This window comes from Pogona vitticeps, chromosome 1 (assembly GCF_051106095.1).
Source record: "Pogona vitticeps strain Pit_001003342236 chromosome 1, PviZW2.1, whole genome shotgun sequence".
Lineage (NCBI taxonomy): Eukaryota > Metazoa > Chordata > Lepidosauria > Squamata > Agamidae > Pogona > Pogona vitticeps.
The window spans coordinates 21269915-21296411 of record NC_135783.1 but is presented as its reverse complement, the minus strand read 5'-3'; the positions used below and the strand labels follow the sequence as shown (position 1 = coordinate 21296411).

Here is a 26497-nt window from a genome sequence, read left to right as displayed (position 1 = left end):
AAGTGGATTTGGCTCCATAAAGTTCTCACCAAAACATACTGTATTTTTTGCACCATAAGACTCACTTTTTTCCCACAAAACAGGGGTGTGGAAAGTCTGTGCGTCTTATGGAGTGAAGAAAACAGATTATATTTTCCTGTTTTCTTCTCCTAAAAAATTGGTGCGTCTTATGGAAAGGTGCGTCTTATGGAGCGAAAAATACGGTATTTGTTGTTTTTAAGGTACCACAGCACTTAGTCTTCTCTCCCTCTCCCTCTCACATACACACACAGTTTTTGTTTCTATTCATTGTTTTGCCCCTTAATTTGATCAGTATGCTGAAATAGACTAGCATGGCTACCTCTTTGGAGACCTCAGTAGAATAAGAGAGAGACATAACATGAGATGGATTGACTCTTTAAAAGAACCATGGGCTTTAGTTTGGAAATTTTGAGAAACATTGTTAATGATAGCACCTTTTGGAGGCTAGTACTGCGTAGGATCATCATTACAGTGGCTAAAATCCTGTTGCTTGGTGTAATAAATTGCACAAGAATAGACTCATTGAATCAGTGGGGATTTAGTGAATCAATTCCTCCTTAAGTTTCATTGCTTCAAATAGGCCTACTGTAACAGTGACATACTATGCTAAAGAAAGTCACAGCTAGGTCCATTTGTATTGGAACTTACAGAGGAGGTGACTTGCCAACTCCTAATTGATTCAGTGGGCCTAACTCTAGTGCAATTTACTACACTAAGCAGCAGGATTTTGGCCAATGGCATATAAGAACAACAACAAAAAGAAAACAAATTGCGGCCGAAGGCATTCGTGTTGTCTTATTGGTTAGCATGACGGTAGAGAACAAAGTGACGCTCCTCTATTAGCTAATCAAGAACATTAGACTTAGAGAAGTGAAGTCGAAAACTTGCTAATAATTTTGTGCACATTTGTTTGGTGCTAATAAAGTCTGTTATCTAACCTTGGATTAGCAGATTTTTCAAGTGGACAAACATAGCTTTCTTTGCTTTAGCTACACTTTGTCTGTGTTTCAGGTTCCCAGCGAGCCTCTTCCATTGCAGCTTCACGACTAGAGCAAGCCATGTCTGAAGTAACAATGCACAGTACTGCCTTGAGGCAAGGGCCTATGCAGCTATGGACAACTCTGGAACAGATTTGGTTGCAGGCTGGTAAGTCTTTTGGTTCCCCCACCACCACCACACTTCACAAAAGATTGTTTCAGGTGTCTTCTTTGTTTTTAAGTGCTGACAGTTCCAATGGAACCAACACCATTGTTTCAGAACATGGTGATCTCCCTGAATATGCCAAACAGCAGCAATGCTATCTGGAATATTCTGTAAGTTGGAGTCCAGAAGAGTGTATACATATTTCAGTTTTCCTGGCCTTTCGTTACACCTCATTTCCAACCCATATTGTTAAATATTTCCAGTAACGTTTAATAAGAGAAATAAATCCTACGAGGAAGTACTGAAGGAACCAAGAGGCTGACTTTATGGGCATTTAGCCCACTGTTTGGTCCATTGCAGGGACATGATGGTTTACTCCTAAAGGTGGCAATCAGACAAGATCTTTGCTGGAGTGAACCAGCCTGCCCCTGGAGTGGTCCTCTCTGCACCTTTCTGGTCCCTATCAAGAGTTTCTCCTTTTTTGGTATGGGTAGGATCACTCTCTTTTGGTCTGTTTCCAGAATGTGTGACCTGAGAACAAACCAAAAGCTTTCCTTTTGAAATTTTGTTTTATGTAAACTGCCCAGAATAGTGCTATGTAGAGATGGGCACAAAGCACCGGTTCAGTGTTTCATACCAATTTGTTTATTGTCTGAACAGGTGTTTTGTGCTTCCCAACGCCGCCTCCTCTGGTGAGCACCCACTGCTAATAAACTTTTCTTAAAGACCACTTGTAATACTCATACCTAATACACTTCCACTTTTTAAAAAAGCATGCCAAATAGGGTTGCTTGAGTCCATATGCCATTTGGATGCGAGGGTTGGAACAAATAGCATACCGGACCTCCTAGTGACTCTATTTAGTCTGTTCCAGCCTGCTCCAACCCAGCCATGTAGACAAACCCAGAGTATGATTACCCTAAAGAAGAGAAGATGGAAGGGAGACACGATAGCACCCATCTGATACGTTAGAGTGGTCACATGGATGATGGCAAGAGTTGTTCTTTGTTGCCTTACACAGTAGGACTAGATTTAATGGAAAAGAATTTAATTTTAGTCCTTACTAGAAGAGAACCACTGAAATAAATAGGAACAGTTGGTCACAGCTATAAGTATCATTAATTTCAGTGGCTCCGTGTTAGTTGAGATTTATTTATTTATTTATTTAGTTAGTTAGTTAGTTAGTTAGTACATTTCTATACTGCTGACTTAATGCAGAGCAGTACCGAAAGCAGTTTACAACATAAAAATGAGATAATGACTCCAAGCACCCATAAGTCATAGTTAGGTATCCTTCAGTCTCGAAAGACTGTGGTAAAGTGTATGGAGGACTTGGAACAGCATCTAGTGTGGCTGAGGAGGCCAATTCGAGAGTGACAATCCCTTCCACACTGAAGACAAATGCAATCTGTCCCCTGTCCAGCTCCCTGATTTTGCTGCTTCCGGGACTGCCTCTTTGCCTCAGCCTGCTGGACAAGGGTCTCTTCAAATTGGGAGAGGCCGTGATGGACCACCTGCCTCCAGGCTGAATGCTCACATGTCAGGGTTTCCCATCTGTTGAGGTCCATTCCTAAGGCCTTCAGATCTTGCTTGCAGATGTCCTTGTCACAGTTGTGGTCTCCCTCTGGGGTGATTCCCTGCACTAATTCTCCATACAGGAGATCTTTTGGAATCCGACCATCAGCCATTCTCACGACATGCCCAAACCAAAGTAGACGTCACTGTTTCAGTAATGTATACATGCTAAAAATTCCAGCTTGTTCTAGGACTACAGTGGACCCTTGACTTACAGACGGCTTGACTTACAGACTTTTTGAGTTACAGACTTCTCTGGCTGCAAAATTTAGGTTTGACTTGCAGACTGAGATTTGACTTACAGACCAGAAAAAAACCAAAATGGAACAAAAACGGCCTGTTACGGGATTAATCGGTTTTCAATGCACTGTAGGTCAATGGAGACTTGACTTACAGACTTTTTGACTTGAGAACCGCCTTCCAACATGGATTAAGTTCTCAAGTCAAGACCCCACTGTACTCTATTTGGAATTTTGTTCTGCCAGGTGATACCAAAACTGTGTCGGAGGCAACACATATGGAAAGTGTTAGGCTTCCTAAGACCTCCAACAACTCATGAATCATTTTAGCAAGGTCTGCCAAGACTTTGAACTAACAATCAGCCTGAAGAAAACACAAGTCATGGGCTAAGGCATGGACTCACCTCCCTCTATTACCATCTCCATGCAAGAATTAGAGGTTGTCCATAAACTTCACAAATAAGCACATACAATAAATTATATTTAGCCTGATGAGCTTGTTGTAGACGGGGAGATTTTGATCGACTATTATGATAATTTGCTTAATGATTAGGGAATAATTAATCAAGTTGCTTCCAGCCTTTCCACTAAAAAGAATGTTTAATGCAGCTATCAATGAAATAAAAATGAAAAAGCACGGCTAAGACACTAAAACCCATTCTATAGAATTGCATCCAATAAATACATATCCAGTAAGCCATTTGATCCTGTCTCATGTGTATATACTTACTATATAATACTTTAAAACACACACACATCCACTCGGAAAGAATTCACTCACCACTTTAAAACTTACTTCGTTAGCAGAACAGCTTAGACATACAAGCTGTGCCTGAATAAAAATGACTGCTTGCCCACAGAAGGACAATAGGAATGGAGTTAAACCTAGCTTCTTTTGGGAGTGAGCTCCAGAGTTTAGGAATTCTGAAGGCCCTACGTCATATTCCCACCACATATCCGTCTGGCAGGACACTAAGCTAGACAGTGGAACTGGCTATCTAGCATGGAGTGTATGGGCACTCCCTTGCTGGAGTCTTCAAGGAGAGGCTATGTAGCCAGCCTGTTAGGGATGCTCTTAATTTAATTTCTTGCATGAAGTAGAGAGGAAGGTGGAATCAAAGGCCTGGGAGATGCTGTACCATTGCCAGTTCTCTGAATAATCCATACTGATGTAATAAAAATGAAAGACATCAGGTTTGAATGAAAAGTAATTCAAACTTGATGTCTTTCATTTTTATTACATTATTATTTATTATTCATAAAATTCATGAAATGCTGTTCAAAGCTTGAGACTGACGAAACTACTTAGATGAGTAGCGGAACATTTCAACCTAATAAGAAATAAGCCCAGTTGCCATGACTCAACTTCCAGATAACCTCACCCCGATGACTGAGAATCTTGAGAGATATCTTGAGAAAACAACTTACCCCCTTCCCCTGGGATTACTGTCAAATAAACATGATATAAGAGCAAAAAGGGCAACATAAGGAGAACAGTTTACCTTCGAAGAGTACCAGAAAACATTGATTTTCCTTGGTAAATAGGGATGTTTGGGAAGAGTGAAATATTAATCACTCTCTTTGTTCCGAAATGTTATTTGTGAATGGCTGCTGATTTCAACTCTTACCCCCTAAAAGCCTTTTTTGTACCACAAGTCTTCTTGCATAGCTGGCATCTATTCCTACAACTAGCAGTACTGCATTATTTTAAATGTTCTTCAATTGACTATGATGCCATCACTCTGCTTGCCAATGCTGATACTCTTTAACTAAGCCCATGCTTTACCTAATATGGCCACTCACAGAAGACCTCGCTCTAGTCATTTGATCCTGTATTGGCTGAATGCCGTCAGCCTGGGAGCTTCACAAACCAGGTAGAATGATTAAGTTATGTTCAGCAGTGCACATGAAAAGAGATGGCTGAAATATTAAGTCTTTCAGAGTTTTTTTTTCTTATCTTCTGTAAAACTGAGCGAGTCATTTCTATCTCCCAGGAGAAAATTATATGTTTGCCCTTAAAGAAATAACGGAATGAATTCGCCATGAGTGTGCAGTGCTCTTGCGAAGTGCAGCATAATACTGTACAGTGAGCTAATGGAAAACATCTGTTCTCTCGTGTTATGTATACAGCAGGATCTCATACACTGTGTATAGATAGATAATGATATAGATGTATAGTCAGAGTCCCGTGTCTCATAACATTTTAAATGTCTTAATGTTATGTTTAAATGTCTTAATGTTATTTGTGATCAGCAGATTCTTTTGAGAATACATTGAAATATTGAATTCAAAAGAGTGAAACAAAACTACAAAGGTTGAAATTATTGTCTCAAACTTGTCAGGGTCCACATAGCTACACCGGCAGAGTTTCTTCCTTTGCTTGTTTCAATAGGGAATACTGATCAAAGTATAAACCACCACTGTATTTTCCACTTCTTCCCTGATATTGAAGCTGTTCTTCAACCTTACAAAGATAATCCTTCCCCATTATATTTTCTGTAGGCTTTGTTATGGCCAAACAAAATGGATATGTAATCATTCTCCTACCACTGAGGACAGCAATCTAAACCAGGGGAGGAAGTGTGAGTCCCCATGGGACTAGTGGATACATAGACAGCTTGTGATTGAAAGTGGGCAAAATTTGGGGGTGAAGAACCCCAACTGTCCTGATCCATGGGTTGGCCCTGAGCAGATAAGCATGCTTCATTCCACAGGAACCAGAAATATCATAGGAAGGCACTGTATTAAATTGGCTTTATTTTGCTTTGCTTTGTTGCCATCAGAGTCCTCCCCAAAATGGAAGTCAAAGTAGTTCACAATAAAATTAATAAAACAGTCATTGATTATGCCAGTTGGCCTGTTCTGAAAGTTCTATTCCAAAAAAGTAACTTTCCCCATCTTTAACTAAATCCTGAAGCTTGTCTTCATACCTCAAGGAACAGACTTTTTTTTTTGCAGAAACTTAGGATCACCCATTGTCATTTTATTCAGGCAGATAGTACCTGCATTAATGTTCTGCAGACCAAGACTTTAATCTGGGATGGGTCATATTGCTGAATTCCATTTATAAAAGTTGTTTGTGTTTCAGGCCTGGAAATTCAATTTTTCCTGTTTTGATGCTGATAGGAGAATGATACTTGACATTGCTTTGGAAAGCATCCAAAACTGCAAATCACTTACAGCAATGCAAAGCTTAGGACTTTTCCTTTTTTGGATTACAACTCCCAGCCAGCATGATCCACTGGGCAATTCTCGAAGCTGTTGTTCCAAAAAGTAGTGTTTGAAGCTCTGATTTATCGTGAGTTAGCCGTGTTCTCTTTTTAATGGTACATCACTGGTAAGTCCATAGAGGAAGCCACAGTTGTGAGTTTGTAGGAGCTGAGCAGAGCTGTTGAAGACAGGATATTTTAGAGGGCACTCATTCATAGGATTGCCATAAATCAGAGGTGACTTGACAGTATGTAATAACAACAAAGTCGACATGACACTTAGTCCATACCATCTTTCTTTGTTTTAGCTGTTTGCCTTTCCTTCGTTCTTCTTCTTTATCAAGATAGGGCTCAAGTATCTAACATCCCTCATCACTGGTCTGCTAAGACTTTGGGGTCTTGGATTCCAGCATCATCCAGAGGGCCACCGTTTTCCTCTCTCCTGTTCTATAGTTGAGCATTTGCTCTCCAAGTTTACTGGTTGTTATCTTAGCTCTATATGGTTGCCTGGAGATGATGTTTACTCTTCCCAGGTTATCCGATGAGTGGAGACCAACATGCCTGATTCCACTTCCTCATTTTTCCAAACTAGTTTCTACTGTGCCCTCTGTTAATTAGTCCCATAAATTGGATGTGCTTCTGGTTCAGTAGTAAACAGTATGAATGACTAGTAAGAGCATAACATTTCATTTATTGAAATCACCTTTATTTTAAGGTCAAATAATCTCCCTTGTTGTACTATTTGTCTTCCTTCTTGGCGTCATATCTCCTTTTCTAGTTCAGCTTTTTAATCCATCAGCCACTTCCTTTGCCTTCTGCTAGGAAGATACAGCCTTTATCGGGCTGTTTTGTTTTATTTTTAATGTTTAAAGACAAAAAGGTGCTGGGCTGCTACAGTATTCAACATTTTTTAATACAGTACTTTGTGAAAATTTAAACCCACCCACGCAGTCTCATATTGATTATTCTGCTTGCAAATACATGGGCTGGGGTTTAAATAAGTCCTGCTGCCATTACTTATTCCCATTTGCATTGTTATTCTCATTTAGATCCAATGTTCTTATGCTTCTGGCTTTGTGTGGAGAGTTTTTATATATATACTTAATTGTTGCAACTGAAAAGGATTTATGAGCCCACACAGATTCACAGCAGTTGAAAGACTGGGAAAGTATTCTACGCTCTTACATTCTAGAAATGTGCATTCTCCATCCCACTTCTTCCTTCCTTTTTTAAAAAGTGAAATTATATTGTTGGTTGCTAACAGATTTACGAATATGGTAATACTCTTATGCAACATTCCTTTTTCAATCCTCATTTTGTTCCCAGCACAGCAAGATGTTTTAATGCTTCTGTCTAGTTCTTGCAATTCGAAGACTAGTATTCACATATGCAGAAGTTCACAAGGTGTTTCAAGCATCTTTTTGACAATTAAAGCTTATAATTTAGGGCTGTGTCAAGACTTTTATGTGTGTATTTGAAAGACAGGATTTTCAGATTTCACGTCCTGCTCCCCCAGCATGTGTATAAATGTCTGTTAACTGAGGCTGTACTCTGTGCATCTGGAGAAGTGGGTTGCAGTTCATAGAAACATATGCCAAATAAAATCTATTTGTTAAAGCTTTAAGGTTCCACAAGACTTGTTGTTTCTGAAAGATGATGGGAAATTAGAGCTGGGGAAAATAGCCTATTTCTAGTCTGTGTTTTCCCGTGACTCCGTTCCATCCTGTTTCCAAATTAAATTGATTGACACTTAAAATGTAGGTGCATAGCAAGAGCATAAGAGGAGCCCTAACTGATCAAACTATAGGCATAATTGTCTCTCAAAAAATAAATAAACATATTTTGAGACTTTCATTTGAATTGAGTAGGCATCCTTCATTCTCGAGAGACTATGGTAAATCGAATTATGCTGGAACATTCCAGAACTGCAAGCCAAGGGATAATTAAACTCCCATTTTGGGTGTGCACCTATCTTGTATATTCTGACCATCTTTAATACTCAGTCCAAAATAGGGCGAAAACTTGCATTTTCTGGATGCTGAATTGTTAAGGAAACCTGTTGTTTCTTCTTGATTCCATAAAACCTTCCTCTGGCTTTTGATATAGTGGAGCATGCAGTGTTACTGATGTGACTGTAGGAATCTGCTGTTGTTTCTCAGTGATGTCACCAGGTTTTGCCATTATTAGATTCAGAATGTGAATTTGTCTGCTCACATTGCTCAAAAGAATAGTATTCAAATACACCATGTCTCCAAAATTCTTTGAAATTGCATCATTTCTTTTTCCACAAGCCTCTGCAGGTCCCACAGCCTACGTTTCTGTGGAATCTTAGAAATCCCTCCTGGTGAGTTTTTGCTGTCTTCTCTCTGAGTGTCCAAGACTTGGACAAAAAGTGAATGGATAGCAAATCAGCTGCAATGAGAAAATGTACCAACATTGCAAGTCAGTTCCTGTGAGAAAAAAATGTCTCTAGGACTTTCAAAATGTGCTCTGATTTGAACTGAGCCAGGAAGTTTGTTAATCTCGAGTGTTTGAGAGAATTATTGCATGAGGTGCTTCATTCATTCTTATCCACACCAGAGCTGAATCCTGGTAGGCCCCAGCTAATGATGATGGCTGCCAGCGCCTTTCTTTGGAGGCCTTATGGCCATAGTTATGACCACCATTGTGGCTTTCATAAACTCTATTTCTCTGGTGGTTGTATCATTCTTTTGTGGGGCTTTGCATGTTATTTTGCCCACAGTAGTGTGAAATATTGCATGCCCCTGTCAGAATATTCTGAGTAAACATGCACAATGGCCAAAAGTATTGTACCTTTACCGAGTACTTCCTAACGCTAGTGACAGCACTGCAGTCTTCATGAAGTCTACATGACCTCACCATGTCATTATAACTTGCTGAGAGCAAACCACTATACATAAGCATATTGTCATTTACTAACTCTCAATGGAGAGTAAAACTAAGATAGTTTACCCTGAATCTCCTCCCCAAAATAGTATAGGGTGTTCTGTGCACCAGAAAATTGATTTGCAGCCCACATATTTTCTAGTAAAAAACCCCACAAACCCAGCTATCTCTAATTTTTAGGCAGTTCCTTGTAGTGCCCATGTAGACTTGAAACTGCATGGTGATTCCCAGCTGGTTGATTTCTCCAAAAAGGGAAGAATAGAAGTTGAGGTAAAGCACTAAAATTCTAGAGGAAACTGAAATCTAGAGGATTATGATGCTGATTTTGAGTAAGTGCCATCTAACTGCAGGTTGGAGATCATCTGGAATTTTCTGTGCTTACCAACTATTAAACCAGTCACTATAGTCACTATAGTCACTATAGCTGGACCATAAAGAAAGCTGACTGCCGAAGAATTGATGCTTTTGAATTGTGGTGCTGGAGGAGACTCTTGGGAGTCCCCTGGACTGCAAGGAGATCAATTCTCTCCATTCTGAAGGAAATCAACCCTGAGTGCTCACTGGAAGGACAGATCCTGAAGCTGAGGCTCCAATACTTTGGCCGTTTCATGAGAAGAGAATACAGACTCCCTGGAAAGACGTTGTTAGGAAAGTGTGAAAGCAGGAGGAGAAGGGGATGACAGAGGATGAGATGGTTGGACAGTGTCACTGAAGTGACCAACATGAATTTGAAACAACTCCAGGAGGCAGTGGAAGACAGGAGGGCCTGGCGTGCTCTGGTCCATGGGGTCATGAAGAGTCAGACACGACTAAACAACAACAATAGTCAGTAATGAGCCTGGCTTTTCTTAGCTGGCTTCCACTAGCCAGGATGAGCAGGTCGGGCATGCGTCTGCTTCCTTTCACGCTTCTTCATAAGTGGCTGATACTAACTGAAAGTATGTGGTAATTTCTCCATCCCAAATGATTTTATGCATCATGCTATGTGTGTTTCCTGAGGACAGGGAAATGCAATGTTATTCGCTAAAGATATCTTTAAATACAATTCCTCCCATATAATGTTTTGTGAGAATAGTGCCTTCATGCTGTTATATACCTGAAAATAGCTGTGTTGTGTCAGATCCTGGGGAGAAACTGCAAGTAAGCTGAGATTTAAAGCTTTAATAAAAACATTTCTGCTAGTGTTGATTGTTGTGATGTGTCTTCCATGTAACTATGTCTGGCATTCTTTGACAGTTGTTAATAATGGTTAGGAGGCTGGATTGCTTAGATGCTGCACTGCTGAAAAGGGACAGGGAGTTAGAGTTGAAAATGAGACACTAGTGGCATTGCTTATAAAACAAGGAGGGAGGGAGAGAGAGAGATTGAGATCCCATAAAACCTGTAAATGTAACCAGACCCACTAAAAAGTAGAGAATTTATTTATTTATTTATTCATTTATTCATTTATTTATTTATATACCTCCCACACTACCCAAAGGCCTCTGGGCGGCTTACAAGAATTAAAATACAATAAAATATAAGACAATTAAAATACAATATAAAATATATACTCTAAAAATTGCCTTTAGCTGTAAGGAACTAGGATGTTACTTCACACTGCATTCGTTGATACTGTCATTGAATACTAGCAGAACCTTGCCCTCAGGTTTGCCCTCTGTGTCAGCCAACTCCATGACAAAGCAAAGCAAAGTGTGCTGCTTATATACTGCCCCATAGTGCTCCAAGCACTCTCTGGGCAGTTTACAAGTTAATTATGCAGGCTACACATTGCCCCCCCAGCAAGCTTAATACTCATTTTACCAACCTCGGAAGGATAGAAGGCTGAGTCAATCTTGAGCCGGCTACCTGGGATTGAACCCTGGGCCGTGAGCACAATTTTAGCTGCAGTACAGCAGTTTAACCACTGCGCCACGAGGCTCTTAGAAAAGTTAATTTGGTGGGGTGAATAATGCTGTGTACAGCAATTTGCTGTTCTTAGCAATCCTTTGGCTGTCCTTAGCATGTTGTTGTTGTTTAGTCGTTAAGTCGTGTCTGACTCTTCGTGACCCCATGTACCAGAGCACGCCAGGCCTTAGCATAGTTCGTATTTAATCTGTACATTGAAAGCACTTCCAGTCAGGGAGATCCCTATGTGCCCCAAATCAAGCTGTTGTTGCTGCAAACTATATATTGCCACATAGTGCTTGGAACATTCTCTGGTCAGTTTACATACCATATTTTTCTGTGTATAAGACTATACTTTTGTCTAAAATGTTTAGACTAAAAATTGAGGGTTGTCTTATACCCGGAAGTAAGCTGAGGAGAAAAAGCAAGTGGAGGGGAAAGCAGGGATCAAAGTGATCCTGCAGTGCTTTGATCCCTGCTTTCCCCTCCACTTGCTAAGCCTTAGCAAAGGGAAAGCAGGGATCAAAGTGCTGCAGGATCGCTTTGATCCCTGCTTTCCCCTCTGTTTGCTAAGTCCCATGGGGTTTAGCAAAGGAGGGGGGAAGGATCAAAGCAATCTCATGGCTGCATAAGGGGGAAAGGGATCAAAATGATTGTGCAGCCGTGGAATTGCTTTGATCCCTTTCTCCCTCATTTTGCTAAGCCATCTGGGGCTTAGCACAAAGGGAGAAAGCAGGGATCAAAGCCATCCTGCACTACTTTGATCCTTTTTACCCTACATTTGCTAAGCCCCACTTAGATTTCTTAATTTTGGGTTAGAAAAGTGGGGGGGGGGGTTATACACTGAAAAATATGGTAATTGTGCACATGAACTGGGTACTCATTTTACCAACCTCAGAAGGATGGAAAGGTGAGTCAACCTTGAGCTGACTACCTGAACCTGTCAGAATTTAACTCGGATCATGAGCAGAGGCTTGACTGTAGTACTGCAGTTTAACCATGGTTCCACAGGGCTACTGTCTCCATCTTCTTCAGGTCTTCGTTTTCCCCCTTCTACTTGCCATCTCTCCCTCAGATGGAACCAGAATCTTTTCCAGCTTACAAACTGCTCATTGTTCTTGTTGCTGCTTCAGATTACATTGATAATTAATCATTCTGAATAAACAAACATGCTTTTTTATTCATTACAGATATGGTTCTCCTCTGAAATGGTGTAGCATGGGTAAAAAGAACCAACTTCCAAATTAGAACTGTTTATACATTTTGGAATGTGTAGATGAATTATTATATCACTTTAACCTGTTGATTAAACTGAAATAAATGTGTTCGTTATCAACATCTCCATGTTTGTACGGGTTTGAAGATACTGATGATATTAAACTGAGATAGCTTGAAGTTAATAACAAAAGCTACCAATCATTGTGTCAGGAGCTACTAGGTTTAGACCCAAGTACCTATAGAATCTGAAATTAATATTCCATGCGTTAAGCTGCTGAAGCAACAAGATGAAATGCTTCTTGTGTAATGAACAATTGCTGTGCTCCCAAGTGACTTCACCTCCCTGTGTCTGCTATTGGCTACAAAAAAAACTTTGAAAAATGTTTTGTCTAGTTTCCCCAAGTTGATTAGAAGTGCCTACAAACAAGACAGGTTTACATTATAAAACAGAAGTGGGGAAAGTGTGGCCCTTCAAGGTGTTGTTGGAATGCAGTTCCCAGCATTCCTCACTACTGGCTATGGTGCTTAGGCCTAAGGAAAGTGGAACTGCCACCCTTCACCCACCCAATATAAAAAGAAATGACACAGAAGGAAAAAAAGGATTTATGGTGGGGCGGGGGAAAGCATCAGTTCTTAATATATGACTCTTAGAACGGACATCTGTATTTTCAGCAAACTGCTCTTAGAAAGTAACTATACTGGAAATGACTACACTTTGCTGCGATTTGATTTGCCTGTATTATGTCTGAAATTGCTCAGGGACTGCAAATTGATTTGGGAGTTCACTTTTCATGTTTGATGCAGTGTGAGTCACATTCCAGCTCACAGCCCTCCCCTTCTTCCTTTCCTTCCTCTAGTCCTGCCTCTGTTGATCCTTTTATAATTTGTTGTGAAGCGGCTTTCACATTTAAAGCTTCAGACTACTAGTTTTCTCAAAAAGGTTTCTATAGAAAAATAACATGGAAAGGTACTTAACAGTCTAGAGCAGTGGTTGTTAACCTTGGGTTACTCAGGTGTTTATGAACTGCAACTCCCAGAAACCCCAGCCAGCACGGCTGGTGGTGAAGGCTCCTGGGAGTTGCAGTCCAAAAACACCTGAGTAACCCAAGGTTAAGAACCACTGGTCTAGAGCAGCCATTCTCAGTAGGGGCCTGGGTGGGGCTGGCACATTTGAAAGGGGCCACAGACTGGAAGCAGTTCTTCACACACACATCCTTATAAGGTTGGTTATGCAACTCATACAATCTTGATTCAATCTATATTTCTTTCAAATTGTGTTCATGGCCAGAGCCAAAAGAAGGTTGAGATGGCTGGTCTAGAGTGCAAAACATCAAATGTTTAAACAGTAATTTTGCAGAATACGTCATAATTCACATATCAGAATGATCCCATAACAATATTCAGTTCTAGAAAACTTCATTAAACAAAATGCAGGAAAAGATTTGTTTGAAGCATTTTTATGCCAGTGTTCGACTGAAAAGCCTTTCAAAGTAGTTTACATTAAATCGGTAACAAGCTACTGGGCGTCTCTCCACACACAAGTGTTTATGATCAGAAATATGTGACATGGAAAAAGGAAATAAAAGAGAAGCGAACAGACTCATGCACTAGTTCTTGAATGACAGAGTTCCTGTAGGGACCAACTTGAATGGAAGCAGTTCAGAGAAGTGTAGAATTAAAAGCCCATCAAGTGGGACTAGCACTTCCACAAGGAGCCTCATGGCACAGTGGTGACTCTGCTCACCACCTGAGTTTGATCCCTATGGGCTCAGGTAACCAGGTCGAGGTTGACTCAGCCTTCCATCCTTACAAGTTGGTAAATTGAGTACTCAGCTTGCTGGGGTTGGCGGGCAATGTGTAGCCTGCATAATTAAACTGTAAGCCCCCCAGAGAGTACTTTAAGCATTGTGGGGCAATTATATAAGAGCACACTTTGCACTTAGCTTCCATCTTTTTTTCCTCTTTCCCCCTCTCTTTCCCCCCCCTTTTTTTCCAGCCACATGGAATGCACGATTGTTGCTAGGTGACAGTTGAGGGAGAGGGGCAAAATGGAGCCGGTTTGTCAGCAGAGCCAATGGAGTGATCCTCCTTCAATCCTGCTTCTTGTTCCAATTGGGCAAAAATAGCTGTTGCTAGGAAACAGTTCAGAGAAGGAGGGGCTGTATGTGGGTCGACTTTCAGCAGATCTGGCGGACTGGTCCTGATGCCCACCTGCCCTTCTGCAACCAGTGGCATCAAATTAGAGGGAAGGGTATTCTGATGCTGTTGTGATGACTCATTCAGACCAGTTTTTGTTGCTTTCAAAGTTTGGTATTATCTCAGTAGTAACTCTATTAGGTACAGTACTTTTTGCTGATCACTTTAAAAGGCCACTCTTCATGAAAGTAACTTAAAGTTCCAATTCCATTTCAATAGGAACCATGTTATCACTTTATGGCTTAAATCCAACAGTAAAGTGCAAGTAGTATCAGTAGCATTTATATAGGTGTTGCCTCACTAAATTCTCACTGATTCAATGAACTTACTCGAGTTACAATAGTAATAATCTTAGAACTGCAAAGCTGGAAGGGACCTTATGGGTCATTGAATCCAGCCCTTGTCAGGGAGGCACAGTATGAATCGAACGCCCAAATTCTAGCTACACAGCTGTATACCTAAACCACTGAGCTATCCAGCAGTTGTGACTTGCTACTGGATTTTAGCCACTGAGTTATATACATTCCTAATATAAATTAGTCATACCTTTGTTGTTGGGGAAGGAACTACTTAAAAGTAATTATAGTTCCTTCCAAGTTCATATGGCATTTTGATGTGAACACAAGAAGAGCTGCCAGAAAGGATGAAGAAAACAGTAACCCATGGGTGTGGGTAAAAAAAACCCTAACTATGTAGGGTTATTTCATTTTTCTAAATAACCCAACCCTCTTTCTCCCTTTCTCTTTTATTTAAGGACCCAAACGAAGGATTCATTAAATGACCAACAATAATAACATGACTGTTAAAAAAAAGGTAAAGGTTCCCCTTGACAATTTGTCCAGTTATGAGGCCCTTAAAATGTACACAGCCCAGCAACCTGGACAACCCATTTTTAATTCCTTGTCTTAAGCAGGTTTATTTTTCCTGTGGCACAACATCTGAATTCTCAGCATTTCAGAGTTACACTCTCCAGAATAAAGCATAGGGAGACACACATTTAAATAAATTCCATTATTCTGTTTTGTTTTGTTTTCTCTAGCTGAGCTCTTCATGGAACAACAGCATCTCAAAGAAGCAGGTTTTTGTATCCAGGAGGCAGCCAGTCTCTTTCCCACATCTCACACTGTGCTGTACATGCGGGGGAGGCTTGCGGAGATGAACGGCAGCTTGGAGGAAGCAAAACAATTGTATGATGAAGCACTAACAGTGAATCCAAGTGGAGTAGAAATCATGAACTCCTTGGTAAGTGTGCACAACTGACAGCTGTGTCCTCATCATGTTGTGTGGGGTGTCCCATTGGCCTCCCATGGATCTGGCATGTTCCCAAGAATTCTGAAACACAGGGTCCATGCAGTGCAACGCGATCTAATTGCATTTAATGATCATAGTTGGGGAGCAATTAGTTTTCTATATGGAAATGTATACTGTATTACCATATTGGGGCATGTTTTCCCCCTCAAAGGTATTTCCTGCCCCATGGTTTGAAATCCACAAGTTGCTGTCCTCACAAACACTGTATTGTGGATGGAAGGAGGACAATAAGATGGCCACAAACCCTAGTTCAGAAAATTAACAGTATCTCCTTCATTTTTACAAATTTATGGTAACCATTCATGATTTAAATTCCCACTATAATTTTGGTTTAGAGTTAGATTAGAATTTTAGTACAGGATTGTTGATATGCTAAGTGCAAAAGGGTGGGGAACCCCTGTTTTTCTTTATCCATAATGACTCAGCAACTCGTATAGATCATCTCTGATTTTAATTAGAAACTAGTATTGCAAAGTGTGAAATTTCTGAATTTTAAACTAGTCAGGAGTTTAATGAGAATAATACAGGTTTATTTATTCAGTTTACAGTCATCACTGTGTATTTGAGTAAATATCCTTGAATACATTTTGACATGAGCAAACATTTATTGCATAGTAGACCAGATCTACTTAAATGCTCCCATTCCTACATTTTATAATAATTACGAGCCATGAGGTGGTTCCAGTTTATGGCAACACTTCCAGAGTTTTCTGTGTATAAAGTACTCAGAAGTGGTTTCCCATTTCCTTTTCCTGGACACTCTGTAGTTTGCCCAAGACTACATGGTCTGGCTCTTCTTCTACAAGGCTCAGTGGGGAACTGAACTGCCACAGCCAAATGCTCCACTTCATTGATCTATGGAGCCAGCTTTTCCTATGTTTAACCACCTATATATGTACTAGTGTCCCAGGTCCAAGTGAGAAGAGAGCACTCCTAACATTGTTTTGGGGAAACCACCCCCAGCTTAGACCACCTGCTGTCCATGCTTATGTGTCTGTTTGCAATATGCTATGAAAATGTACTCTCCTTTCGCATTTGATTCCTTTGATTAAAGAAATGTTACATTAAAAACTTCCCCAACCCATTGGCAGTGAAGCATACATACCTTTAATGGCTGATCTGGTCTGCAGTGACACAACATATTAGAATTCATTGATGAATTAAAATCCTCATGATAAATTATCTAAAACCACACAGTACTTGAACTAATGCCTAATGGAACTTAATGATACTGAAAACTACACTACATTCCAATGGTGGAATTTCACTGCTTCAGTTGACCATTTGAACAAATGATATGTTGATAGAAATGTCTACAGTGGCCATTACAGCCATCATTTTTGTCATATTGTCTCCCAGTTCCAGAAATGGAATTTGCCACCACTGATTCTGTTGCACAGATTTAAGGGGGATTTGAGCACTACCTTGGTTGTCATAGTGCTGAAACTTAGGGTCATTTGTCAACTCCTAAAAGCAGCAGAATTGATGCATATGACTTTTTCTCAGATTGCTCCTAGACCATTTATGGTGGAACTGACAACAAGGTCTCTGCCTGACTTCAGGAGCAGCAAGCCTCACAAAGTGAATTCTAGCAATGAGTCCACCGTCACATTGACTTCCATGGTTCAGAAGTTAACCAGAGGGATGTGATGAAGTGTAAACAACACCTACAATTTCTGAAATGCATTATTTTTATTTGCTACTAGAGATGGGCATGAAACAGTTTGTGCTGTGATATCTAAGTCATAGGTGTGGTACTCACTTTCCCTATCCTCCCACCCTGGCCTGCTCCCCCATTGACCTGCTGGCACGCGCTGCTCCTTCCCTCATCATTGTGTGCTCTTCCATTCCAGCAGGAGAACAAAGTCTCTTTTGCTTCTTCCAGCAGCTACCTACTGAGACAAGAAGGCGGAGCAGAGATTCCTACAGCACTGCTTGTTAGTGGGCAGCTGCTGGGGCAGAGAAGGGAAGTCCATGTTCCTGCCAGAATGGAAGATTGCTCAATGGGGAGGGAAGGAGCAGGCAGGTCAGTGGGGGAGCTGTCTGGGGGATGGGAATGAGGAAAGTGAACACAAAGCACCTAAACCAATGACTTAGACTACACAGCATAAAGGGATTCATGGCTATCTCTACTTGTCAACCATCAGGCCCATGCATCTTAGGATAGGTCTTCACTGCAATCAGAACAATGGCTGTGGCTGGTTGTGCTGGAGGTTGCATGTGTGGCCATTATCCATTTGATTCACCTGCTGCTTGCTGATCCCAAAATAGAATGGAGGATGAAACACAGTCCCTTGCAACCATAAGAGAGTTGTCACTCATCAGACATAGCAGGCATTAGCAAAGATTTGTGCACAGCAGACATAGTTGTCATACTTATACGCTGGAACATTTGAGAGTACAGAGTAGTTAAGGAGTCAATATTGATGCAGAATAATGGGTAGGAGCACTGCTTAGAAAAGTGATTTTTTTTTTTCATCTGTAACTCACAAAATTTCCCAGCTTGGGGAATTGTAGTCCAGAAAATAAACTTTTCCAAGCCTGTTTACAAAATCACATTGGCTGTGAAATTTCATTTTGTGGCTATGGCCTCACACTCTGAAAAAGTCTACAGGTTAACCTAAGTTATGCCAATTTTTTAATGATAACCAATATTGTGAATGTGGGATGGTGTTATTGCGCTCGTGCTCTACTTTGGGGTTTCATCCAGGCATCTGGTTTAGCAGCTCATGGAGCACAATGATGGATTGGATATGATTGTGGACTCATTGAGAATTGTTCTTCATATATGGTGCTGTTGAGAATTTTGACCAAAAAGAAAAATGCAAAGTGTTTAAAATATAAGAACTATAATAAGAAGAGCTGACTGGATAGCTCAGTGGTTTAAGTTTATGGTTGCAGATCCAGAGGTTGGAAGCTGGATTCCCCACTGTGCCTCCCAGGAGAAGAGCCAGCCCTGTGTGGCATTGGACAAGCTGCACAGTCCTAGGATGCCCACAGAAGAAGGGACTGGTGAACGTAGTCTCAACCTAGAAAACCCTGATATAAGTCAGAATTGACTTGACGGCACATCATGATGATCATGATGATGATAAGTCTGCTGGATCAAACCAAAGATCTATCAAGCCAAGTATTTTGTTTTCATGGCAGCTAACCAGCAGGGACGTGGTGGCGCTGCGGGCTAAACCGCAGAAGCCTGTGCTGCAGGGTCAGAAGACCAAGCAGTCGGAAGATCGAATCCATGCAACAGAGTGAGCTCCCGTCGCTTGTCCCAGCTCCCGCCAACCTAGCGGTTCGAAAGCATGCAAATGCAAGTAGATAAATAGGGACCACTTCGGTGGGAAGGTAACAGCGTTCCGTGTCTAAGTCGCACTGGCCATGTGACCACAGAAGATTGTCTTCGGACAAACGCTGGCTCTATGGCTTGGAAACGGGGATGAGCACCACCCCCTAGAGTCGAACACGACTGGACAAAAATTGTCAAGGGGAACCTTTACCTTTACCTTTAACCAGATACTGGTTAGAAGCCTGCAGGAACAACATGAGTGCAGTATCATTAGTTGGTTCCCCAACTACTAAAGTAATGAGGTGTATTGTCTGCAGTCCTGTGGGCAATATATATCCACCATGATTTTAGCTATAGATAGCCTTTCCATTCTTAACTGTGATGATCAAAGGGGCAACAAAGTGTCTCCTAGATAATCTTCCATCATTAATTCAGTTCATATGCTCCCATAATTTCCTTAGTTTCCCTGAAACTACTGTGTTTTCCTGAATCAATTTTTGCTCCAAAAATGCAGTAGGACTTATTTTGAGGAGATGTTTTATTTTTTTATGTACAACAATCTACGTTTATTCGAATACAGTCATGTCATCATCTTTTGATTGCTGCACAAGGGTGGAGGGCAGAGTTTCACTTAACTAGGGCTTATTTTGGGGGTAGGTCTTATATTACGAGCATCCTAAAAAATCATACTAGGGCTTATTCTCAGGTTAGGTCTTCTTTTCGAGGAAACAGGGTATATATACCTAAGTCTTCACAATCTCAAAGTATTTCACTCAGACCTAATCCCTATATCCAGGGTAAACTAATTCTTAACATGCAAGTGCTACTAAAAGCACCAACTTTTCATTGGTATTGCCTCATAACACATAACCTACCTTGGGTTGTCGCTGCATTGCACAGACTCACCTTTCATTGTATGGTGTCATTACAATATGATTCCCCGCATTGCATTGAAATTCCATTTTTGACTTGCACTCTATGGTTTGGAAAAGATACTGGCAATGCTGGGTGAAAGTTTCTGGGAGTTCTGTTCCAAAAAGGTAAGTTTTCCAGGCTGTGCATAAGGTCCACTGATCGCTCAGAAATACTGTACACCAATACCTACCTGCCTATGAGAGATTAAGACAAAGCACAGTGGTGCCTCGCTTAACGAGCGCACCGTTTAATGACGAATCCGCATAGCGACACTTTTTTTGCAATTGCTAATGCGATCACATTGCGATGTTTTAGGTGGCAAAACATCACATTGCGATGATGGGTAAGCGTTTTGCTTACCGATCTTCGCATTGCGATGTTAGGGAAACAGCTGATCGGCGGTTCCAAAATGGCTGCCGGGTGCAGAAAATGGCCGCCCGCAACGTTTTCGCTCCCTGCCCTTGCTTACCGAGGCGGCAAAAATGGCAGCCGAATGGGGAATCTTCGCTTACCGGTGAGTTCCCCCCCACAGGAATGCATTAAACGGAGTTTAATACGTTCCTATGGGGTTTTCCTTTCCGTATAGCGATGTTTCCAGATAGCGACGTTAATCCTGGAACGGATTAGCGTCGCTATGCGGGGCACCACTGTAACTATGTCAGGTTACAAATAATAGCTTTTATCCCTTCTCCTAGAGCTGCACTAGCGTAGATCAATATTTTCATTTACGTCTGCACAAATTTTATCTTACATATGTGGGTCTACATACTTGATTTCAAAGACAACACTCCCAAGAATAAAAATAAGAAATTGTTAATTTTAAAGAACTTTCCAGCATCCATTTCCTTAAAGTTTTGCTTTAGATTGGGTTGGAGAAAAACACAGAAAAGCATGTCACAGTGTATTTGTACCAGTACTAATTAAATGCCTGCTAACTTTGAAACCAGAAGAATGAATAGTTCTATTGTGTACTCTTTTTTGGAATACCATTAAAACAAAAGGCCAGATTATTCATGCTCGCTCCAGTGGGAGCCAGTATCAATTGAGAGTTTCTTTGGTTGACTGCATCATGGCTTGTTTCATTTTGTTCTTTAAAATCATGGATTTCACTTGATCACTATGAACTTTTTTGCTTGTTATGGTGAGCAGGAGAGAAACAGTTACGTTAGTGATTTCTGGCAGATTATCTCACCCATAAAGTGTATGTACCACCCACAGGAGTGAGGCATCCCACCACCACTTGATCCATGAGTCAACCTTGTCTCCATATGTGACATGATGGGCTGCAGCTCTTATCAAATGTCTGATGATGAGGAATAATGGAAGTTGCAGTCCAGCATCATTAAATTGCCCATTCCTGGTGGAAGGTCCCAGATTCAATAATAATAATAATAATAATAATAATAATAATAATAATAATAATAATAATAATAATAATAATAATAATAATAATAATAATAATAATAATGAGGAGGAGGAGGAGGAGGAGGAGGAGGAGGAGGAGGAGGAGGAGGAGGAGGAGGGGGGGGTCTAGGTAGAGAGTATTCAGAAGTGCATAGGAATGTATTCTCGGATAACATTAGCTAGTAAAAATGTGAATATTTTGATTAAAGATGATATGTAGATAAATTTAGTTTCTATTCCTAATGTTTTGTTTTTATTTGTGTCTTTTGACAAATCACCACAGGAAACAGTGTTGCTATAGTTCATTCATTTGCAACTGGGTGCCTTCCATATTTTAAAGAACTATAGCTCCCATCTATCCCAAGTAAAACGATCTGGCAGTATAATCTGGAGATTATTTATTTTATTTTATTTATTTGTTCGAATTATATCCCACCCATCTGGTATAATTCTCAAATTGAGAAATTGGGAACCGGTGTTCCATTTTATTGTAATGACATGGGTTTTTTTAAAAAAAATATGAAATCAAGATATGTTTTTCTAATTCCACCAAGTTTTAAGTAGCCAACCATCTATGTGTGATTGCCAACCAGTGGCTGCATAAACTTCCCAGTTTTACTACCTGCCTTTGACTGTGGCTGCTCAGCACCCATTGAGCCATGGCATGTGCGAGTGGACTGTATTCATTTGGTGGGTCAGAGATTATATAGGCTTGTTCTGTGACTCCAGCGTGAAAAGATATAATGTGCATTTTCTCTTTTCTTTGTGTGCATGTGTCCGTACGCAAATATATGTACAGACATCAATACGTCGGCATATTATGCATTATTATTACTTTACCCCTACCCCATGTTGGCTGGGGATCATGGGAAATGTAATCCAGTTCATTTGTTGCACATTACATGGGGGGGGGTTGACTTGTTAAATAGAAGAACTCTGAGGTAGATCAGTAACTGCAAACAAACATTTATTATAATAATATTTCATGGAGTACTTTCCTCTTCAGCTGTATTGCTCTCTGCTTCTATTATGGGGTACATCAATATCTCATAATATGCAGCAACCGGGTGGGTGTCAGGAACATCACAATATGATCATATATCACCTGCCCTGACCCACAATATGATCATTTGCACTGCTTGCCTGTAGGCCTGTGCATCATTTTAGGCTAAGATGTATATTTTAAGCTAAAATATGTACAAAATGGACATATATTTGGAAAAAAAATACATTTAGAATAACATGTATGGTTTTTTTAAAAAAAAAAAGTTGACTTGATACAGAAACAAGACAGAATGGCAGTGTGAACGAACGTAGGTTACATTAATATGGACCAGAAATAGAAAAATCCAAACACTCTTATTGGAGAATAGATTGGTGCTGTAGGATACAGAATTTGACTACCTTCAATTTAAAGGGGAAAAAATCATTTAAAAAAGGCAAAATCTCGCTAGTTGTTTTTGGTTTTTTGGGATGTCAGTTAGTACTTGACTGTGCATAAGGGCAGAAAAAGTACATTGGCAGGATGGGGATTAGTTAGCCCCATTAATGCAGATAGAAGAAAGTGTGCAGCATGTTACCGCTTCCACAGATGTTCCTAGTGTACATCAGCGCCTGAATCCCCTTGTCATTGAAATTCATCCTGTGCACCTTTATTCTTTAGAAGCATGATCCATGTAGTAACTTGGGACCACTGACCTCATTGTTCAGAGGAACTCAGCAATAACAATAGTTCCACAGGAATTACAGCTCGTTTATAGAGAACCCATTCTTTGCCTCAGAAGCAACAGCATGTGTCAAAGAACATGCTTGATGCTTACCTTGCTCCCTTCTACTGCCAGGGTGCAGCTGGCATTCATTCACAAAGTACAGGCTAGAGTGAAAAATTCTAACTAGAGCTTTGTTTTATTTTAAGTGATATACTTTCTAATCAGGATTTTGATTAGAAACCTTTGTTGTTATTTTGCTGATCGTTATGTCTATGCACAAAGGGTTTAATTTCTTACTTTCTTTACCTTTATCCACCTTATAAAAAAGTTTTGAAATAGCTCAGCTGCTGCAGTTGAGGGGGTTCTGGGGAGAAACCATCTGCTTAAAATAACTGAGAGCTGATACTGTTGAAAGATGCAAAACTGAGATAAGTCGACCAAGGATCTGACTTGGTATATGTTTAGATTAATTTATTCCATTTTAAAGTTTTTAAAGCATTCCCAAGGAGCCTTACTGTATTTGACAAGAGTCATATAAAGACAAATCCATTCAAATACCATCATAATGAAAATGCCATATGGTTTGTTTGTTTGTTTACTGCCCTATTGATACAAAAGCACTATTCTGGGCAATTTACAAACAGCTAAAACCAGTATAAACATACAATCAACAGTAACATTAAAACACAGAGAGCAAATAGCATTAAACCAAATGGCACCAAAAACAAATTTTCCCAATAATAACCAGACTGGAAGCGAGACATTCAGCCAGGGTCGGTGTGAAAGCCATCTCTGAAAAGCAATGTTTTCAGTTGCTTCCTGAATGAAAACAGAGAGGGAGCCAGGCATAGGTCCTTTGGGAGCTCATTCCATAAAGCTGGTGCCACCACAGAGAAGGCCCTGCCTCTTCTGGATAACTTTTGGGCCTCCCTCAGGGTGGCTACACCTAGCCTGAGAAGATATGATGGGTTGGGCAGATGACACTAGGGAAGGACACTTGGACAAATAACATGGTCCGAAATTGTGGAGGACTTTGTGTGTGTCAGACCTTGAACCTGATCTGGGATACAACAGGTGGGGACTGGCCAAGACTGGGGTAATCTGATCACATTTGCTCACACCAGCCACCAGCCAGACTGTCACATTCTGGACCTGCTGTAGTTTCCTGGTCAGCCTCAAGGACAACCCCATGTAGAAAGCATTGCAGTTGTCAATCCAGGGGATGACCAGGGCCTGCACCAATGTCCTAGGGGAGTCCTCATCTAGGTAGCAGTTGAGCTGTGCGATGAGCCTAAGCTAATTAAAAGCCAATGTGGACACAGCCGTGTTCTAGGAATCTTAAGAAAGAGACGGCTCTAGAGGAACACCCAGATTACAAATGACTCATCAAAATAACATCAATAGTACAAATAAAGCAAAGAAATAGCATACTAGTGGTTTTTTTGCATCATGGGATCTTAGCAACATTGTATTTACGGTATACATATTGCATGTGTTTGTTTCTTATGTAACTAGGTGCACATCTTAGGCTTGTCCTCCACAACTTGCATGGGCACCACTGGCAATCCGAAATTCCATCCAGGCGAGTGAACTGGCTGGTGATGGAAGGATGTATCTCTTCATTTCTTCTCTCAGTCTGCAGGGTTTCTGTGCTAGCTGCAAAGGTGATAATAATTATCTTTGCTCTCTCTTCTCTCTGCCAGTCTGATTGGTTAAGAGTATTTTTTTTCCTTCGTTTGTCTTCTTAAGTAAGTAACCTGCATTTTCAGTTTGAAAACAAAGGAGGAAAGATCCCCTCCTCTGGGGCCACTGTGGAAATACAAGCTACTAGCCTCTCTTAAAAGGCTAATAGCAATATTTGGCAGGTAGTAGCAACCTAAATCCTGAAGCAAAGTAGGATAACTAAGGCTGCCTTATTTTAGTGCTGTTGCCTATGTATAGATACAGCTATATCTCCATCTATTTCCCCACACTTATGCATTACCCAGATGGTGTGGGAAGGAAGTGTGCATCACATGCTCAGCTTGTGGTAGAAACTTCAGTAAAATCCACAAAACTAATCTCATGCTTTTCTCCACCCAAAAAAAAAAAAAAAACATATCCATGTAGCCTTCTAAAATATTAGCTGGGGAGGAGCTTTCAAGAGGGGGCAGGATCACTTTGCCATAATTCAAATTCTGGTTGTTTATCCTTATAATTTTTTCATATCTCATTTAAAGGCATCCTAACTACCTTGAGTAAACAAAGACAAAACACCCTGAAATGACACATTCATTTAGAGAGAGGCAATAACTTCGGGATTGCAATCTTAGAATAACAGATCAGGATGTGACTCAGGATAGGCTCCTCGTGGAATAGTCCAGTGCAATCTGTTTTCCACCAGTTACACAGCCTATGGGAAAATGCGCTCCAGCCCAACCCTGATCCATGACCAAGCTAGACCTTTTTTCGTCCAGCTGTAGGGCTTCTACTTTTGCAGGCTGGGGGGTGGAACAATTCCCCAGCGGACAGAACGGTGGCTTTAAGGGGGATTGTTTCCATTAAAGCATCCTTTTCCTGTGCAGTCAACTACACATCTTTGCAGCCGTCTAATGAACGCTACGAGTCTGCAAATATTTTGGATAAAATTCCCAGAATTCCTCAGCTAGAGTCCTCAGATTTTCCAGAGCTGTCATCCAAAAGAGTAAAATGTTCAAATCTCTGCACAAACTGAGCTCCAGGGGGAGCAAATGGGGAGATGATATTGTCAATGGTAGCGCTTTGTATTTATAATGCCCTTCCCAGAGAAACTTGCCTTGGAGTTATGCCAATATTTATTTATTTAAAATGTTTTTACTCCACCTTTCTCTTTACAAAGGACCCAAGGAGGCTTACATCATTGAAAGACAGGTGCCAGGTGAGGGGCTTTAAAAAAAAAATCTTCCCAGGATTTGTAATGAACTTTTTATCAAGCCCTTCTGATTGGTGAAGCTGAGCTGCTGCTGTGTATCTGATAGTTTGATTGATTGATTGATTGATTGATTGATTGATTGATTGATTGATTGATTGATTCATTCATTCATTCATTCATTCATTCATTCATTCATTCATTCATTCATTCATTCATTCATTTGATTTGATTTGATTTGATTTGATTTGATTTGATTTGATTTGATTTGATTTGATTTATATCCTGCCCATCTGGTCTATCCGACCACTCTGGGCGACTTCCAATGAACATATATACAATAAAAACGCAGAGATTTAACATAAACAATCCATAACAAATATAGTACTAAAACAGATAGTAAATAATAAAGAATAAAGAAAAATTAAGTATTGACAGGAGGGAAGGCCTGAATATACATCCATGTTTTTAGTTGACTTTTAAAGGTACCCAGCGTGGGGGGCCGCACGAATCTCCGGGGGAAGATTATTCCAGAGGCGAGTTTTGTTGATATTTGGTTCTTGTCTCACAATTTTGTATTGTACTTTACC

The 26497-nt window shown here is 40.5% G+C and overlaps 1 protein-coding gene across 3 annotated transcripts in view; it reads left to right on the top strand.

The window, feature by feature from the left end:
* TTC7A (tetratricopeptide repeat domain 7A) overlaps positions 1 to 26497 on the top strand; it is a 180999-nt gene that overhangs the window by 126054 nt on the left and 28448 nt on the right. For all 3 annotated transcript variants that reach the window (XM_020796886.3, XM_020796884.3, XM_020796888.3), the window contains 2 exons: positions 1033 to 1167; positions 15435 to 15637. In XM_020796886.3, the coding sequence (XP_020652545.2) occupies positions 1033 to 1167; positions 15435 to 15637 (338 nt within the window). The remainder of the gene's footprint in view (positions 1 to 1032; positions 1168 to 15434; positions 15638 to 26497) is intronic.